The sequence below is a fragment of the Chaetodon trifascialis genome, chromosome 18, assembly GCF_039877785.1.
Source record: "Chaetodon trifascialis isolate fChaTrf1 chromosome 18, fChaTrf1.hap1, whole genome shotgun sequence".
NCBI lineage: Eukaryota > Metazoa > Chordata > Actinopteri > Chaetodontiformes > Chaetodontidae > Chaetodon > Chaetodon trifascialis.
In genome coordinates this window covers 23,080,001-23,097,500 of record NC_092073.1, presented here as the reverse complement: position 1 = coordinate 23,097,500, position 17,500 = coordinate 23,080,001, and the positions used below count along the sequence as shown (strand labels likewise).

The 17,500-nt window shown below is 49.7% G+C and overlaps 2 protein-coding genes across 2 annotated transcripts in view; both read left to right on the top strand.

Annotated features, from left to right (window-relative positions):
* Nucleotides 1-17,500, top strand: part of LOC139346678 (LIM zinc-binding domain-containing Nebulette-like) — a 68,959-nt gene that overhangs the window by 25,138 nt on the left and 26,321 nt on the right.
* Nucleotides 1-17,500, top strand: part of LOC139347124 (nebulin-like) — a 40,231-nt gene that overhangs the window by 1,479 nt on the left and 21,252 nt on the right. The window contains exons 2-26 of the mRNA XM_070986595.1: nt 2,121-2,434; nt 3,382-3,453; nt 5,256-5,357; nt 5,476-5,586; nt 5,839-5,949; nt 6,691-6,801; nt 7,049-7,159; nt 7,289-7,402; nt 7,859-7,969; nt 8,059-8,169; nt 8,352-8,462; nt 8,631-8,741; nt 9,512-9,622; nt 9,725-9,835; nt 10,587-10,697; nt 11,208-11,315; nt 12,157-12,267; nt 12,399-12,509; nt 13,710-13,820; nt 14,728-14,838; nt 15,085-15,192; nt 15,312-15,422; nt 15,647-15,757; nt 15,852-15,962; nt 16,363-16,473. Of these exons, the coding sequence (XP_070842696.1) occupies nt 2,132-2,434; nt 3,382-3,453; nt 5,256-5,357; nt 5,476-5,586; nt 5,839-5,949; nt 6,691-6,801; nt 7,049-7,159; nt 7,289-7,402; nt 7,859-7,969; nt 8,059-8,169; nt 8,352-8,462; nt 8,631-8,741; nt 9,512-9,622; nt 9,725-9,835; nt 10,587-10,697; nt 11,208-11,315; nt 12,157-12,267; nt 12,399-12,509; nt 13,710-13,820; nt 14,728-14,838; nt 15,085-15,192; nt 15,312-15,422; nt 15,647-15,757; nt 15,852-15,962; nt 16,363-16,473 (2,916 nt within the window). The 5' untranslated portion in view covers nt 2,121-2,131. The remainder of the gene's footprint in view (nt 1-2,120; nt 2,435-3,381; nt 3,454-5,255; nt 5,358-5,475; nt 5,587-5,838; nt 5,950-6,690; nt 6,802-7,048; nt 7,160-7,288; nt 7,403-7,858; nt 7,970-8,058; nt 8,170-8,351; nt 8,463-8,630; nt 8,742-9,511; nt 9,623-9,724; nt 9,836-10,586; nt 10,698-11,207; nt 11,316-12,156; nt 12,268-12,398; nt 12,510-13,709; nt 13,821-14,727; nt 14,839-15,084; nt 15,193-15,311; nt 15,423-15,646; nt 15,758-15,851; nt 15,963-16,362; nt 16,474-17,500) is intronic.

Here is a 17,500-nt window from a genome sequence, read left to right as displayed (position 1 = left end):
AGTGAGAAGCTGTTTGTTTTCTGTAGTTTTTTGTTCCTCGCTGCGCTCCTTGTCCGTCATGGCGTCTGCTGTTCACAGCGGCGTCATGCTTTCGTCCACGCGCTCTGCGGCTTCCTGCAGCTGCTGCAGGTCGATGTTTGATTCCACCTTCACGTCCTCTGCTGCTGCGATCCAGCATTTTCCATCACCCGCCTGACCTGCCTCCCCTTCAGGCATCCACCTCCTACATTTCCCAGAATGCCCTGACTGAGTGAAGTTAGCTCTCCGCTGGATGTTGGAGCTGATTTTTCTGCCGTAATGCTTCGTTTGGATTCGACCTTTTCGTTGTGTTTCTGCAGTCCTTTGTCGTTTAGCCGAGCTGTGGTTTGTGCAGCGCAGCAGCTGCTCGTTTGGCTGAGACAGTCAGCTCCGCTCGCTCGCTCCGTCCCAGGTCCATGTCCTGTTTACCTCGGCTGCCATCTGACACCGATCGCGCTGCCAGGCGACCTGCTGCCTCTCAGGCTCATACTGACAGATGATCTTTAGCCACTGAGTATCTGCGACGAGATGAATCACAGAAAACACAAAGAAGTGCTTCCTTTCTTTTTCGTTCTTTTCTGTCCATGTCCAACACCGTCCTCTCCTTGTCTGTAGGCCAGAGGACAGACAAACAGACCAGGCCTTCAGACCTCAGCTGTGTTTGAATAATATCTAAATTATTATTTGTACTAATTAACCAAAACAGGCCGTAAACTAAACTGTAGAATCAGTGATATCTGCTGTTACGATCGATTGAACAACATCATCACACAAGTCTGAGAAATGCTTTTGGATTCAAATCTGAAACTTCACTGTGAAGCATGACATTAGAGAAAACTAGAAAACTAAAGGTTGAGTCAGAGTGGATCCTTCGTGGCAGGAAGCTTTGGAAACGTCTCCAGCTGGAACAAGAAGCTGAATATCAACTGAAGCTGTCAGTCAAAGGCAGCGAGATGCTCCTGCAGGTTCATGGGAAGGTGTGTATCTGTGTTACCAACGAGTGTGTGTGTGTGTGTGTGTGTGTGTGTGTGTGTGTGTGTGTGTGTGTGTGTAAATGGTACATTCCTTCCATCTTACGATATATTTGACCTACACACACACATGAAAACCACACACTGTACCACACGCTGGTACACTGTGGCTGGGATGAAGGGCACAGCGGCGATAAGGTCTCGAGTAGCGGCTAAATGTGGAAGTTAGAGGTGATAAGAAGCAGCCAGTGAGCCGACAGCCAGAGGACAGTCGGCCATCACTGCAGACCGTCGAGGCGAGGCAGTTCACTCCTTCACGGTTTGTGTTAAAACACGAAGCTGAGAGGTTGGGTTGCGTTGAGAGGACGAGCAGGACGTCGGAGAACCTGAAAGAGCTTCTGGGACGTTCAGACGCAAGAAGGTGAAGACGACATTGAAGAGTCCTTGAAGAGCCTGAAAGTGAAGCATGAGGAGACACTGAGTGACCAACACGTCAGAGGAGACAGACTGCAACCTCAGGAGAGCTGAGAGGCTGAGACGGACCGGCCAGAGGGGACATCTGTCAAGAGACCACCAGAAATTGGACAAGGTGAGTTCAACATTGAGGAGGCTGAGTGAACAGGATGCTGGGAAAGCTAGCGGAGCGTCTCAGAAGGGTCAGGGGGGAGGTAAAAACTGAAGAGCGGGAGTACGACATCGAAGGTGCTACGAAATCCACATGATTACAGACTGAACGAGCGTAGCTTGAAAGAGTCTGAATGGAGGACAAAGACATTGAGGACTTTAACGCAGTGACCTTGACAGCAGGCGAAACATGTCGACGGCCGGAGCACAAAGAGGTGTGACAGAGAGCCGATCAGTCTGACCGCTGTCTGTAAGCCAGTCCTGGTCCAACTCTGTGGACTCACCCAGAGCCGGGTTAACCCTGAGAACCTGGACCACCATCGGCCTCGTGTCTGTCCAGCAGAGACGCTGAAGTCCCGTTCAGTCGAGCTGGTTCTTACTTTTATAGACTTTCATGTAAAAGCTGCTGTTGTTGTTTCCTTTTTAATGATGCTGGCTTTGTTTTTATTACATTTGTATAAAAAATAACATTATGAACAAATGAACCTGAATGTCTTGTGTCCTCAGAGGTGACTGACATGGAGGAAGAGGAGGCCCCAGCCGCTCAGGTGTTTGTTGGAGAGGTGAAGGAGGTTAGGACAGTGGAGGAAGACGAAGAGGAGTCCTTCCAGGAGACGGTGGAAACAGTGGTGACGTCGCTGACCGCCGCTGTAGACTCGACTACGAAAGAGAAGGACGTACAGGAGGAGGAGGAGGAGGAGGAGGAGGAAGAGGAGGAAAAGAAGGAGGAGGAAAAGGAAGCAGAGATGGAGGGAGGAGAAGAGACTGGAGAGGAAGAGGAGGGGAAAACAAAGAAGCTGTTGGGGTCTTGGGAATCAGAGGTGAGAACTTTTAAAACTCAAAGTGAGATTTTCAGCTGAGCTGAAGCCTGAAAATGATCAGATAACACGATCATAAACATGAAGTAGCATCACCAAACCAGCAGAGCTCGATGAAGGGCGTCCAGTGGAGGACAGTCTGTGTTCGTGTCAGGAAGAAAAACCTGTTCATCTCTTAGATTGCACTCGGTTTGTGTTTGGATGATATTTTTTTCTGTCTCAGCTTTTAAAGGAATCTGATTTCACAACCCGACACTTTAAAAAACAAGCGTTTCACACCTCTTTCTGTTGTTAAAGGCCTTCAGCGACTGTTTGGTCTCAGCTTTAAGCCGTTAAAGTCGTCAATCCAAACACATCAGGTGTGATTTCAGGAGCTGAGCTTCTTTGAAGGCCAGCAGAGATCTCACAGGAGCCGACATGTGCAGCTGCTCCTCTGCTCTTTCCTGAGGCTGTTCAGAGCGTCGGTGCACACAGCCTGCAGCTCGGTCCTGCCTGCTGCTGAGCATGTCGAGGATTTTGCTGTTCTTTGATGAGGTCTGCTGAGAGGCAGCTGTAGCTCCTCTGCAGAGCCCTCCCGGCTCTGACTGCGAGGCTTGGCGTTGACGTTGGTGTGGGCCGTCGCCGGGTGCTGCAGGTTTCCATACGGGCTCAGGGAGGATTAGTGAAAGCACAAATGGAAATGTGCCATTATTAGCCTTTGATGGTGGGATTTTTAGGACGCGATCGGGCTTGTTAAGAGAGGCGAAGGATTAATGGCGCGTGAATTAGTAAAGTTTCCTTTCACAGGTTTCTGTCAGTTTTATTAGCAGCGTCCTTTAATTCACCGTGTTAGCCGGAATTCACCTCAGCACAGAGCGGCAGAAGCTGGTTTAAAGGCCGCCACAGACTGGCAGCACAGGTCAGAGGTCACAGCTGACTTTGTCTAAATACAGTTACCTCTGCGTTTTCAGGCCTCCTCTGACGGGAAGCCTCCTCTTCCAGACCCGGCGTTTAACAGGAGGTGCAGCTTGCTCGTCAGTGAGGTGAGTTCATTCATTTTAAGGTGCTTTCACACCTGCGCTCTTCAGTCCTCTTCACCTGCTTTGTTCTCTACATTCCTGACAGTCGTTTGGTGTGAACGCAGTAATCACTCTCAGGTGTGCGTGAAAATGGCTGCTGCAGCCGGAGAGGCTGCGAACAGACAGAACAGCGTCAGACAGTGTGAGTGCGTCTCATTGGACAGTCGAACAATCGATCTGCATCCGCAGCGTGGTGAGCGCACAGTGACTACACCTCCACCTGCCTCAGTCTGCATGTTTACTCACTTCTTGGTAAAAAGTGAGGGATCAGAGCTGAAACTGGGATCAGAGCTGAAACTGGGATCAGAGCTCAAACTGGGATCAGAGCTCAAACTGGGTCCATTTTTAACTGTGGAGCTTCTGTTTGCTGCTTCTTGATTTTCGACTCGTGAATAAAGATCGATGTGGATGAGCTCTTCCACATGTGTACGACGGCAAGGCGCCCTCCTCTTCCTCCTCTTCCTCCTCTTCCTCTTCAGCTCCAGTGGCTGGCCTTTATTCAGCGCCAGCTCGGCGGAAGCAGCGCCTTCGACTCGTGCAGCGGCGGTGTGAGGCGTGTATTTGGCGGGGAAGCGGTGAATGAGGGTGAAAGCTGTTGTAGGATGTGGGAGGGTGAGATATTGATTCCCTGGTGTGAGTCAAACATGGCAGCTTGGCTGTTTGCACCAGCAGGATGACTCATCAGCTCCAGTGGAAGCCAGTCGAGCCTCTTCATGAACTCATCTTCGTCTTCCTGCAGCTGCTGTCGCTCGCTCGCTCGTCTGTGTGTCAGGAAGTTCAGAGCAGTTCGGCGACGCTCTGCTGCACAGGCACAATCTTTGTGATGCGATGAAACACTTTTTATTCTCCTCCCTGAAAACTGGTGCAGCTCTGCACTGACCGCAGCCATGACTGCAGGAGGACGTTGGAAAATTCGTTTTTTATTGGCGTTGACGCTGAACTTGGCCGGACTGTCGCACGCTGGCTGTTCAGAAACCAGTGAGCGGTGTTTGGTACCATTCTGCCCACTCGGCCTCCCTCTCACAGCCTGGGAGGACAGCTTGTCGTCTGTGGATTAATTCCATTTTTCTCTTGAGCCTTTCCACAAAATCTGTCGTTCGACCGACCGTCCAATCAGACGCAGCCAAACCCCAGACTGTGGCACATGCTTAAAACACAGTGCAGCATGGAGCTTGTTGATACTGACCAATCAGGCTTTCTTTCTGTCATTAATGCAGTTTTTTCTGCTCGTTACACCTGCAGTTGGTACATTTACTGTGAACATGGATCAGCTGGTCAACAGCACTGCACCTCTGACATGATATAAACCTATGACCATCATGAGAGATGTGTCAATAAAAACACGTTATCGCACAATATTACAGTAATATCATGGCCTCTTTCCCTTTCAATGACGTGAAAATGTCTTCCTCGAAGATCGACTCTGAGCCCGATGACGCTGCTGAAACGAATCCAGAACAATCAAAACGCTCACGGTGTTCTTACTGGAGTGTCTGCTGCACACTGGACTGACCTGAGGGACTCACCTGTCAGAGGAGCCAATCAGGAGAGAGTCCAGCAGCGATGCATCATCTGGAGTTAATGCAAAGGGCTCCACTTGTGCAACTGTCAGCATTTAAATTCAGTCTAAATGTCTGATATTTGTACATGTACACGCACGCACGCACACACACGCACACACACACACACACACACACACACACACACACACACACACACACACACACACACACACAGAGTCACCCTCTCATGCCTCCTCCCTGCAGGTGAAGTATAAGGAGGACTTTGAGAAGATGAGGGGTCAGAGTCTGTTCATTCCTGGAGCCGAACTCATCCACTCCAAGAACATCAGCGCTGTGATATCTGAGGTCTGCACACACACGCACACGCACACACGCACACACACGCACACACACGCACGCACACACACACACAGCTCGCTCATATTCGTCCATCGGTCTGATCGTGTTCGCTGAAACGTTTCAGTCCAAGTACAAAGAGGAGGGAAAGAAGGAGGCGTCCATGTCTCTGTACTCCGTCCTGCCGGTGACGCCTGAGACGCAGCACGCCAGAGAGGCCTCAGAGCTGCTGAGCGAGGTACGTCCACCCGAGCACGCCGCCACCACCACCAGCCTGCAGGCGATCGGCTCGATTGATCCATGACGCCGGCAGCCAGATGAAGTTTAAAGCGTCCTCACAGGAAACAAGCTGTCAAAGTGTGAAGCGCTAACACACAGCTAACGCTGACAAGCTTTTATTAGCCTCCTTGTTGTGTGATCTGGTGGCTCTTACTGGTTTTATGGAAGGTCACGATCATCAGGCGCTGACCAGGTTTGTTCTGGTTTTCAGGTTAAATACAAAGGAAACACCAAGGCGGAGATCTCCTCCTCCCTTTACTCTCTGCTGCCAGAAACCACAGAGACCCAGTTTGTCAAAGAGCTGACGGAGATACTGAGCGAGGTCAGACATGGGGGGTGGAGGGGGGGTGGAGGGGTGATGGATCAATGGAAGGATCATTGGATAAATGGACAGTTACAGGATGAATGAATGATAGATGCAGGAATGGATAGATGAATTGGTGAATTGGGGGATGAAGTGATGGACAGATGGATGGATGGATGGATGGATGGTAAAATCGGAGGATGAATTGATGAATGGATCATTGGTGGATGGAGGTATGGATGGATGGATAGACTGATGGACAGATGGAGGGATGAATGGATGCATGCTAAAATATAAGAACAGCTTAATGAATGCATTGTAAATTGATGAATGAATAAATGGATGACTAGAGGATGAATGGGTGAATAGATGGGTTCTGGTGGTGGAGGGTCGGATGAATGGAAGGATAATGGATGGATGGATGGATGGATGGATGGATGGATTTGTAGATGCACTGATAAATGGATGGAAGGACTGATGGATAAATGAAGGATGAATGGATGAATAAATGGGTGATCATGATTGGATGATGATAAAATGGAGGGGTGAATTGATAAATGGGCGGATGGAAAGACTGAGGGATGGCTGGAGAATGAATGGATGAATAGATGGGTTATGATGATGGACAGATGAACACATGGACGCACAGACAGACATGTGGATGAATGATGAATGGACGAATGATGAATGGACGAATGATGAATGGATGGCTGATGAATGGATGACCCTCATCACAGTGAGACCTCCTCTGCTCCTCAGAACAAGTACAAGGAGGAAGGAAAGAAGGAGATGAGCAGCAGTTTGTACTCTCAGCTTCCTGAAACCACGGAGATGCAGCTGGCCCGAGCCGTCCACGAGTTTCAGAGCGAGGTGCTCACACGTTCACCTCAGCACGTTTCACCCGTTCACTGACGTGTGGGCGGCGACACGCGGTCTGCCTGATGAAGGTGTGGCTGCGGGCCTCCTCCTGCAGACGCAGACGCTGGTTTCACGTTCAGCTTTGAGGAGGCTCACAGCTCCACCGCAGCAGCAGGCTGCGAGTCGCTGCTCACAGACCTGATCACCAGGAAACAGTCAGAGCCGAGCTGAACAGACCATGTGATCTGCTCTGCTTCAGAAAAAGTACAAAGAAGATGGGAAGAGGAAGGCCTCCATCTCCCTCTACTCCCAGCTGCCCGACACTCCGGAAATGCTGCACGCCATGGAGGTGTCCCAGCTGCAGAGTGAGGTGTGCACGCACGCACGCACACACACACAAACACACACATTCACAGCACGTGAGCAGAGTAAAGGCTTGAAGCTAACCTCTTCAGACAGCAGCCGTCTGTCCCTGTGTCTCACGCTCTGTCCCTCTCAGGTGAACTATCGGCCGAAGGTGCTGGTTAAAGGAGCTCCGTCCTCTCTTTACTCTCAGCTGGCCGACACCGCAGAGATCCAGTTTGCCAGAGAGATGACGGAGATGCAGAGCGAGGTAGACACACTGCGCCCTCGTTCACTCTGTGTTTAAAGGTCACATGATTTATCCTGATCAGGACCACCTGAAGCCTCTACTGTCACTAAAAGAACCTGAAAGCAACATTTCACATAGACCAGCTCAGCTTGACCAAACCCAACCAGACCCACTGGATCCTGCTGGGTCCTGCTGGGTCCTGCCGGGTCCTGCCGGGTCCTGCCGGGTCCTGCCGGGTCCTGCCGGGTCCTGCCGGGTCCTGCTGGGTCCTGCCGGGCTCAGCTCGGGTATCCACAGTCTGTTTCAGTCGTGAGCTGAGGTTCCTGCTCAGTGGAAAGCATGAAGTTCAGCTGACCTCCTTCAGTCATTCTTGTTGCAGATCCATTTAAACTCAGCGTGAGGGTGAAATCAGACTTCAGTGCCTGCTGACAGCAGCGGTTGACTGCAGACTGCTGACAGGTTGTTTCATCCTCTCAGAGTAAATACAAGGAGGGCGGCAGGAAGAGCCTCTCGCAGAGTTTCTACTCTCAGCTGTCCGAGACCGCCGAGACGCAGTTTGCTAAAAGTGTGGCTGAGCTGCAGAGCGAGGTGAGACATCTTCATCGTTAGCCAACAATATTAATTCTGATGCTTTAAGATGTTTTAAATCCCACATTAAAATGAGTTTTCATTTGCAGATGCGGTACAAGGAGGTGGGCAAAAAGGGTGCGAACTCGTGTTTGTACTCTCTCCTCCCAGAGACGTTAGAGACGGCTCACGCCAAGGAAGCGTCTGAGCTCTTCAGCGAGGTACGACAACTGTGGGAACACCTCAGACACGACCATGATGATGATGATGAATATCAGGCCAGCAAATGCATGAAATGAGCATCAGCGTGCAGCACAAAAGAGAAATGACACTGAAATGATAAAACTGCAGTTTTTATAAATACTTGAATACTTTGTATTCTGTGTCCTTGTTATTACTGCAGGTGAAGTACAAAGAGGACGGTAAGAAGGAGATGAGCGTCAGCCTGTACTCTGTTCTGCCCGAGACCATCGACACCCAGCACGCCAGAGAGGTGTCCAACCTGCAGAGCGAGGTGCTCGAACAAGTGTTTTTTAATGTATTAATACACACATACACACAAGTGCTCTCAGTATCTCTGGTTGGGTTAGCGCTTAGCAAAGATTTCCTGTGCTGATCGTTGATCCCTCCTGTGTCCTCCTGTGTCTTCCTGTGTCCTCCTGTGTCCTCCTGTGTCCTGCAGGTGAAGTATAAAGAAGGCCTGAAGCAGAAGATTCAGAGCAGTTTGTACCACCAGCTCCCAGAGACCACAGAGACACAGCTGGCCAAACATCTGTCTGAGCTGCAGAGCCAGGTACAGGCAGGATGCCACGTTTAGCGTCGCCGCTAACGCTAACACCTTCTCACCCCCCCAGCCTGCTGTGCGTGTCTGCGGGGAGCAGATGTTCTGTCACACTGCTGAGTTCGAGGTTCGCGTTGTCACCTCCTGCAGACAGAAAGCATCCGAGGAGTCTTTTACACTCCACGTCGACGTTCTGGACAGGTTTTTGTCCACGCTGGCAGCGCTGCAGGAGAGCAGCAGCGAGCTGCAAAATAATGACACCAAAGAAGAAGAGTGTGCTCAGCGCTGACGCAGACTGACGAACAGAAACGTTTAATGTTCACGCCTCCATCGCTGCCTGACACTCACATGTGTGAAATGTGCTTGAGAAGGAGAAAATCCAGATTTCCCAGCAGCAGTGAAGCAGCACGAAGTCAGATTTGAACATCTGTAAAAGATGCTCACATAAGGAGGATTGTGCTCAACGTGCTGCTCTGCTTTCAGCTGCTTCAGCCCTCTGAAGCGTCGCTCCTCAGTCCTCCAACGCCTCCGTGGACGGTCAACACCCGACATGTCTGATTATTAACTGTATTACTGTGACCAACACGTTAAAACAGCTGTATTCATGTGATATGTTGAAGTTCTTTTAATTCAAAGCAAACACTGAGTTTGACACGTCAGCGCTAAGAAGCACCTTCTTCTACATGAAGATGTTTTCAGGTCACTGAAGATAATTTAACATGCATCACTGGAAGCACACAGTTCAGAAAAGGGCAAAAAGTTTGTGTTTTTGGTTTCTGCAGACAAAATATAAAGAAACGGGAAAGAAAGACGCGACCAGCTGCCTGTACTCTCTGCTGCCTGAGACCCTGGAGACTCAACACGCCAAAGAGGCGGCAGAGCTGCTCAGCGAGGTAAGAGCAGCTTCACGTCGCACGCTGAGGGACCGGGGGGGTGGGGGGGTCAGGCTGCTGTGATGAAGAGCATTTCTGTTTCTCCATAAACTTTGTTCCCAGGTCAAATACAAGGAGAGCGGCAGGAAGGAGATGTGCAGCTCCCTGTACTCCACGCTGCCCGACACTTCAGAAACCAGCTTCGCCAGAGAGATGACGGACATGCAGAGCGAGGTACCAGCAAGCACAAGAGCCGGACGTCACGTGACTCACTCTGTCCCAGTCTCTGAGGACGTCCTCTGGTCCAGTGTCCAGAGTATCAGCAGTTTTCACAGTTCGACCTGTTGCTTTATGTCACGTTCGCCTCTGGCAGTAATGTCAGGTTTATGGTTTGAATTCTGCTGAAAAAACTTACTCAGAATTAGAGAAACAACAATAAAATAGCTCAAAACTTGTTTTATTGACTACAACTAACAACAATCACCTGAAGTCAAGTGCAGCAAAGGTAACACAGATGAGATAATATACATTTAATAATGTGTGAATAAAGCTAGTGTAAACCCTGAACGCACCACGCCTGACGCTCGGCGCTCCTGCTGGTTTTTAATCATGAACTGATGATCACGTGTGTGATTATCATCAAACAGGATCAAAGAGACGCAGACCAACGAGGCTCAGCTCGCCATCGGCGCTGAGCGGCGAGGACGTTTTCATCAAACACACGATGAAAAGAAAACTTAAATATGCACAATGACAAAACACAAAGAGCACACAAGCCGCAACGTTGGCTTTAAATAGAAAAGAGGTTAATGTGATGCAGAGTGTAAACGTGTCCACTGAGAGACAGAGACGTCCCTCAGCCTCTCAGCATCAAAGGCTGATCCTCCTGCGCTGACACAGACTCTGTTCATCGAGCTGAAACGTGAAGCCAGCGTCATCAAACCGACCTCTGACCTCTTCACGTTTTATTTTCTGTCTTTCACAGACTAAGTACAGAGAGGACGGCGTGAAGAGTCTCTCACAGAGCGTCTACAGTCAGCTGCCAGAGACCGCCGAGACGCAGTTCGCTAGAAGTGTCTCTGAGCTGCAGAGCGAGGTGAGGACAGACCTGCTGATGTCCTGAGGACAGTCCTAACACAGAGAGCTGAATGTTTCTGAATGTTTCCCAGCACAGAGAGCTGAATGTTTCTGAATGTTTCCCAGCACAGAGAGCTGAATGTTTCTGAATGTTTCCCAGCACAGAGAGCTGAATGTTTCTGAATGTTTCCCAACACAGAGAGCTGAATGTTTCTGAATGTTTCTGAACACAGAGAGCTGAATGTTTCTGAATGTTTCCCAACACAGAGAGCTGAATGTTTCTGAATGTTTCCGAACACAGAGAGCTGAATGTTTCTGAATGTTTCCCAACACAGAGAGCTGAATGTTTCTGAATGTTTCCGAACACAGAGAGCTGAATGTTTCTGAATGTTTCTGAACACAGAGAGCTGAATGTTTCTGAATGTTTCCCAACACAGAGAGCTGAATGTTTCTGAATGTTTCTGAACTTCTTCTGAATGTTTCTGTCTCTGACCTGTTGAACGAATCATGGCCGCGTGGTTGATTGTAGATGAAGTACAAACAGGGGAAGAAAGACGTGTCCAGCTGTCTTTACTCCACTCTGCCTGAGACGATGGACACGCTGCACGCCAAAGAGGCGTCTGAGCTGCAGAGTGAGGTGAACACACACCTCCACCTGCGCACACACACTCCTACAGGCCGTAACAGGCGTGCTCAGCCCTCCTCTGTCTTCTCATACGTGTGTGTGTTTGTGCTCAGCTGAAGTACAAAGCGGCGAAAGGTCGCTCCTCCAGCCTGTTCCACCTGCTGCCTGAGACCTTAGAGACGGCCCACGCCAAGGAAGTCTCCGAGCTCCTCAGCGAGGTAACAGCAGGGACGGCGTCATTAAGACCCTCCTCCTGCTTGGCGAGGAGTGATCTGTTGGCTGGAGGACAACAATCTGTCAAACCTAATGGCGATTTGTATTCTGTGTCCTTGTTATTACTGCAGGTTAAGTACAAAGAGGACGGTAAGAAGGAGATGAGCGTCAGCCTGTACTCTGTTCTGCCCGACACCATCGACAGCCAGCACGCCAAAGAGGTGTCCAACCTGCAGAGCGAGGTGCTCAAACAAGCTGCTTCCTCCTCCTCTTCCTCTTTCATGTGGACGCTGACGCTTTATTCAGTTGTCCTTTATGAATAATTAACTTTTGCCGCTGCAGTATGTGATTAACACATACAGCCAGTGACACAGAAACTCCTACAGAAACATGTTGATGTTGGACCAGTCCATGTCCATGTGACTGTCCCGTGTCCTGCAGGTGAAGTATAAAGAAGGCCTGAAGAAGAAGATCCAGAGCAGTTTGTACCACCAGCTCCCAGAGACCACAGAGACACAGCTGGCCAAACATCTGTCTGAGCTGCAGAGCCAGGTACAGGCAGCGTCTGTCCCACACGCGAGGGACAACGAGAGCAAAGCGTCCCGTCATGCAAAGTGACTGTGCTCATTTCAATCTGCAGACCAGGTACAAGGAAGCGGGTAAGAAGGAGGTGAAGGCCTGTCTGTACTCCCTCCTGCCGGTCACCATGGATACGCAGCACGCCAAAGAGGCCGCGGAGCTGCTCAGTGAGGTAAACACGCCGCTGTCTTCTTCTGTGCTCTCAAACCTGTGGACAGTTCTTCAGTGGTTGGAAGATCTCAGATCTCTCCTCCAACTCTTCCTCATCATCCTCCTCTGCTCCCTCACGCTGTTACTGTCCAGGTCAAATACAAGGAGAGCGGGAGGAAGGAGATGTGCAGCTCCCTGTACTCCACGCTGCCCGACACTTCAGAAACCAGCTTCGCCAGAGAGATGACGGACATGCAGAGTGAGGTATTACTTAACGTGTGCTTCACCGCGGCTCAGTTAGCAGATACCAGGCCAAGGTGGTTTCTCACCGTCTGAAGGCAGAACGAGCTCCAGATCAATGTGATTTACTTTAAAAAGGATCTGCTTTGAGTTTCTAAGAGCAGAAGGTCTAAAATAACAGGAGACACAGAGGTGATGAAAGGTTTCTGTCAGTGATGTGACAGTCTGGAGGATGAAGGTCGTGTTCTGTCTGAAGAAGAACGACCTGCAGAAAATACTCTGCGAGCGGCGTCTGTTCAGACTCACACAGATCAGAGCAAAGACAGGAAAATGTTTCTGAAAGATTTCACTCAGGTGAAAACATCTGATCTCAAAGAAGAGTTATCTGAAAAGAGGAACGGCCTAAAATATCTTACTCAGATAATTAAGTTTAGTTTCATTTAGTGTTTTTGGTTGTTTATTATCGTCCTGCTGTTTGTTTATGTTCGTCCTCGTTAAACGATGCGATCGACAAAATAAAATCTGAATCTGTGAACAAAAACAGCCCGTGGTCACATGACACACAACGACTGATCCCCTGTTAAAGATGAAAACGTGTATTTGTGGGCTTTTATTTTGAAAGTGTTCAGTAAGAACCAATGGGCTTGGAGCTGAGAGCCACAGACAGCACACGCTGTCGTCGCCCTCGTCAGAAACGTCTTCCTGAGATTCGACCGCACAGTCTGAATCTGGACATTGTGGAGGGAGATGAAACAAACGTGAGGTCTCCAGCAGGCGGGACGGGTCCTGGACGCGCTTCAGCGCCTCCTCGTGCTGTTTGATTAGTCCTAAATAATCAGTACCCATCATCCAACGCTCTCTGATGTGCTCGTAGCTCAGACTCTCATCAGAGGCCACATTAGCATCAGAAACAGGATCAAAGGGCTCTCGCAGTCTGTTTGTAATGTGCGCTGGAGAGGAGGCGTGAACAATGTGTGATGTGTGGCCAAGAAAGACGGGAAAACACGTTTGTTCCAGTTCATTTGGGACGCAGTGAGAACAGTTTTTTGGTCTCATCGTGCAGCTGCTCAGTATTCAGCTGCAGATTCACAGATTTTCAACATGTTTGTCGGCTTCTCGCCCCGCCGGGAAAAGTCGAGTTTTGTTCCCCTTTCCACGTCACGCGCTGCAGGTTCTGCCTTGTTTGTCACTCAGACTCATCTCTTCTGTCTCCGTCGTCCCCAGAACAAGTACAAGGAGGACGGCAGGAGAGGCCTCGCTCAGAGCTTCTACTCGCAGCTTCCAGAAACAGCTGAGACGCAGTTCGCTAAAAGTGTCTCCGAGCTGCAGAGCGAGGTGAGGAGGAAGAGGACATCCTGCTCCACCTTCACCACAACACGCCACGCACATGACACACAAGCTCTGTGTCCTCCAGTACAAAGACATCGAGGACTAACTTCTGACTGAACCTTCAAACAGAAAAGATCACTGAGTTGCGATTCGTGCTTTACTGAAACAAAAGCAGCTGCACCACGTAGAGAAGCTGCAGCGTGACTCAGAATCAGAGTCTTTATTGATCCCTGAGGGGAAACTGGGGCAGGGAGCGCCAGAAAATGGAAACAGGAAGTAAGAAATATCTTAAGGAATGTGTACAAATATATATAATATATAAAATATATAAGAGAAAAAACGTGCTCTATACTGCAATATGACTCAACCGTGAGTAATAAACAATGACAGAATGTAAATGTAAACATGTAAACATGTGTGTGTATCTGTGGTGCAACATCCTGCATAAATAACAAGAATAACAGAATACTAGAATACTACTACTGCTAATACTAATACTATAATAATAACAATACGGACTATAGTAATATAGTAATAGAATAATTGTGTATAATGTATATCATAATGACAATAATAATAATAATGATGGTGATGATGATGATAATGATGATGATGATGATAGTAGCTGTCACAGAACTATACTCCCTCGTGGTAAAACTGCAGTTTTTCTGCCGTTCAGCGTCGTTTTCCTTCGCTTGCACGTCGTTTTGCAGCTCAGTGATCAGCAGAGACGTCAACGATAAGATGCTACGATACGCAGCCGCTCAGGCCAGCCGTGAAGCTAACGTGCACGCTAACCACGATGATGGAGCACGACCTCTGATTGGCCGCTTTATGTCCAAACGTAGAACAGAGGAGGTGAAACAGGTGAAGTTTGAAAGCAGTCTGAAGCGAAATGTTTGCTCTGTTTTAGGTGAAATACAAAGAAGCAGGAAAGAAAGGAGGGACGAGCTCTCTGTACTCGACTCTGCCTGAAACTCTGGACACACAGCACGCCAAGGAGGCTTCACAGCTGCAGAGCCAGGTACACACACACACACACACACACACACACACAAAGCCATGTGCAGATCAGCTCAGAGGATGGAGCTCACACACCAGTAACACCAGAACGTGAAGCGCTTCAGCAGCTCCAGAACAAACACCTTTGCTCACCTGTCGACGTCTTTCTGCTTCCTGCTCTCTGATCTGTTCGTGCTGTAAAGACTCACCTGCATCGATCGAGTGTGTTTGCTGATCAGGACTGTGTGTTTCCACATGTTGGCTGCAGCTGAAGTACAAGCAGAGTCCGAACAGAGACTCCTGCAGTCTGTTCCACCTGATGCCGGAGACCATCGACACTCACTTCGCCAGGCAGCAGACGGACATGCTCAGTGAGGTACGCCTGCAGCTCGTCGCTCACTCACACCTTTGATTTGGGTTTGTTTGATGAACGTATGAGCGACTCTCCGGCAGGCCTCTGCTCATCCCTCTGGCTGCGTTTTGTCTCATCTCAAGGTCAAGTACAAAGAAGATGGTAAGAAAGAGATGAGCATCAACCTGTACTCTCTGCTCCCGGACACCATCCACAGCCAGCACGCCAGCGCGCTGACGGACATGCAGAGCGAGGTGGGTCAGGCTGCTGTCTGCGGGCTGAGCGTTGATCCAGCTCGGTCACACAGGATGGAGACGCTCCTCTTCCTTGTGGTCTGCCCTGTGCGTGGTGGATGTCCATGTGGAGGAGGCTGATGAAGCAGCTAAACTCAACAGGCTGTGCTGAAACAGACTGAGAGGAGCGCTGCGGTGTTCTTCCTCATCCTCATCCTCGTCTGATTCCTCCTCATGTCTTTCAGGCCAAATACAAAGAGGCCAGTAAGAAGCAGAGCGCATCGTCTCTGTATCACCGACTGCCTGAAACTCTGGAGACGCAGCACGCCAAAGAGGCTTCGCAGCTGCAGAGTCAGGTATGCATGCGCTGTTTCAAACCTGCGGCGCTTTCTTTTCTAAATGTCTCCTCCTCAGCGAGCGTCCGTATGTCGTCCCCTCTGTGTCCTGCAGATCTTGTACAAAGAGGCTGTGAAGAAGGAGCTGTCCTGTCCACTGTACCACCAGCTGTCCGACACTCTGGACACCCAGTTTGCCCGCGAGCTCACCGACATGCAGAGCCAGGTAAGAGCAGAGAGACGCCGCCGTGAGGCGACCTCGTCCGGCCCGGTTTGTCCTGATCAGGACGCAGCAGCTGCTGTCTGAATAGAACCACCGTTCTCATATTTACAGAAACATGAAAATGCACCTTAATGGAAACTTCCCGGAGCTTTCAGCCTCGTCTCATGGCCTTCATCAGCAGAGTTTGGTTGGAGAACATGAGACTCTGACGTGGTGCATATCTGTTGTGATTCACCGGAGAACCGGCTGCTGTGTTCTCTTATGAATGAATGAATCTGTTATGAATGCATGACTTTTCTCCTGTGTCCATCTGTCTCTGTAGCTCTCAGTTCTCCCGACGAGCTGTTTATTGTTGATATCACGTTCTGACCAATCAAAATGCGTTTTCTGTCTCTGGTTGCAGAACAAATACAAAGAGGACGGCGTGAGGAGCCTCTCGCAGAGCTTCTACTCTCAGCTGCCTGAAACCGCCGAGACTCAGTTTGCTAAAAGTGTCTCTGAGCTGCAGAGCGAGGTGAGGACAGGAGAGGAGAGGAGAGGACAGTCGATAAAGCATTACGAGCCAATAAATCCAGCCGAGGAGAGATAGAGAACATGAATAAGACAGCTGAGAAGGTGGAGATAAGTGAGCTTAAAGCTCCATCAGGTGACTCTGCACGTCGCCGGCTTCGCTGTCAGCGAGGCTGAACGTGATGGAGAACGAGGACGCGTCAGTGCACAGCAGGATGATGATGGCGCTTTAGCTTTAACCTCTTCATCGCTCAGCTGAAGCGCTTGTGACATCATACCTGCACGTCATCATTCTGCATTCAAACATGCAGGATCTGGTCTGACTGCAGCAGTGAGTCTTTCCTGCTTGGGACAGCAGATAGTGGTGCAGAATACCAGACGATTGTGTAAACGCATCCAAGAAGCGCTGACCGACAGTAATCTGCCTCATTCTGGACAGACGTGAATGCATCCGCCTGTCTGAGACGCAGACGCCATCTTTGCTCCTCCTGTAGTGTTACTGCGTCAGTAAGCAGCAGTGAAGTACTCAGACGTCTTATTGAAGTAGCAATACCACAGTGTAGAAATACTCTGCGCCAAGTAAAACTCAGAGGATAAATCTTTATTTTGCTCGTCATTCATAGCCGGCTGTTAGCTAGCTGTTAGCCAGTTGTTAGCTAGCTGTTAACCGGCTGTTAGCTAGCTGTTAGCCAGTTGTTAGCTAGCCGTTAACCGGCTGTTAGCTAGCTGCCAACCTGATACTGTCGTAACTTAGCTGCTTAGTAGCTTAGTTCTTCTTCTTCAGGTGTTTCAGGTGCATCTGCGCCTCCTCTGAGCTGGAGGAGGCCCGACTCTTCACATGTAACCAGGAAAACAAAGACGTTACAGTCAGATCTGTGATCTGAGACGCAAAGACGTAACTACGTGCAAATGAAAGCGTCCTAAGAGACGCTTGAAAAGTGGACATGGCAGAGAGTGATTTTCTCTTCTCAGGTTGTTTCATTTGGATCACGTTCAGAGGCCTGAAGAGGTGAAACTCACCGGTCATTAAA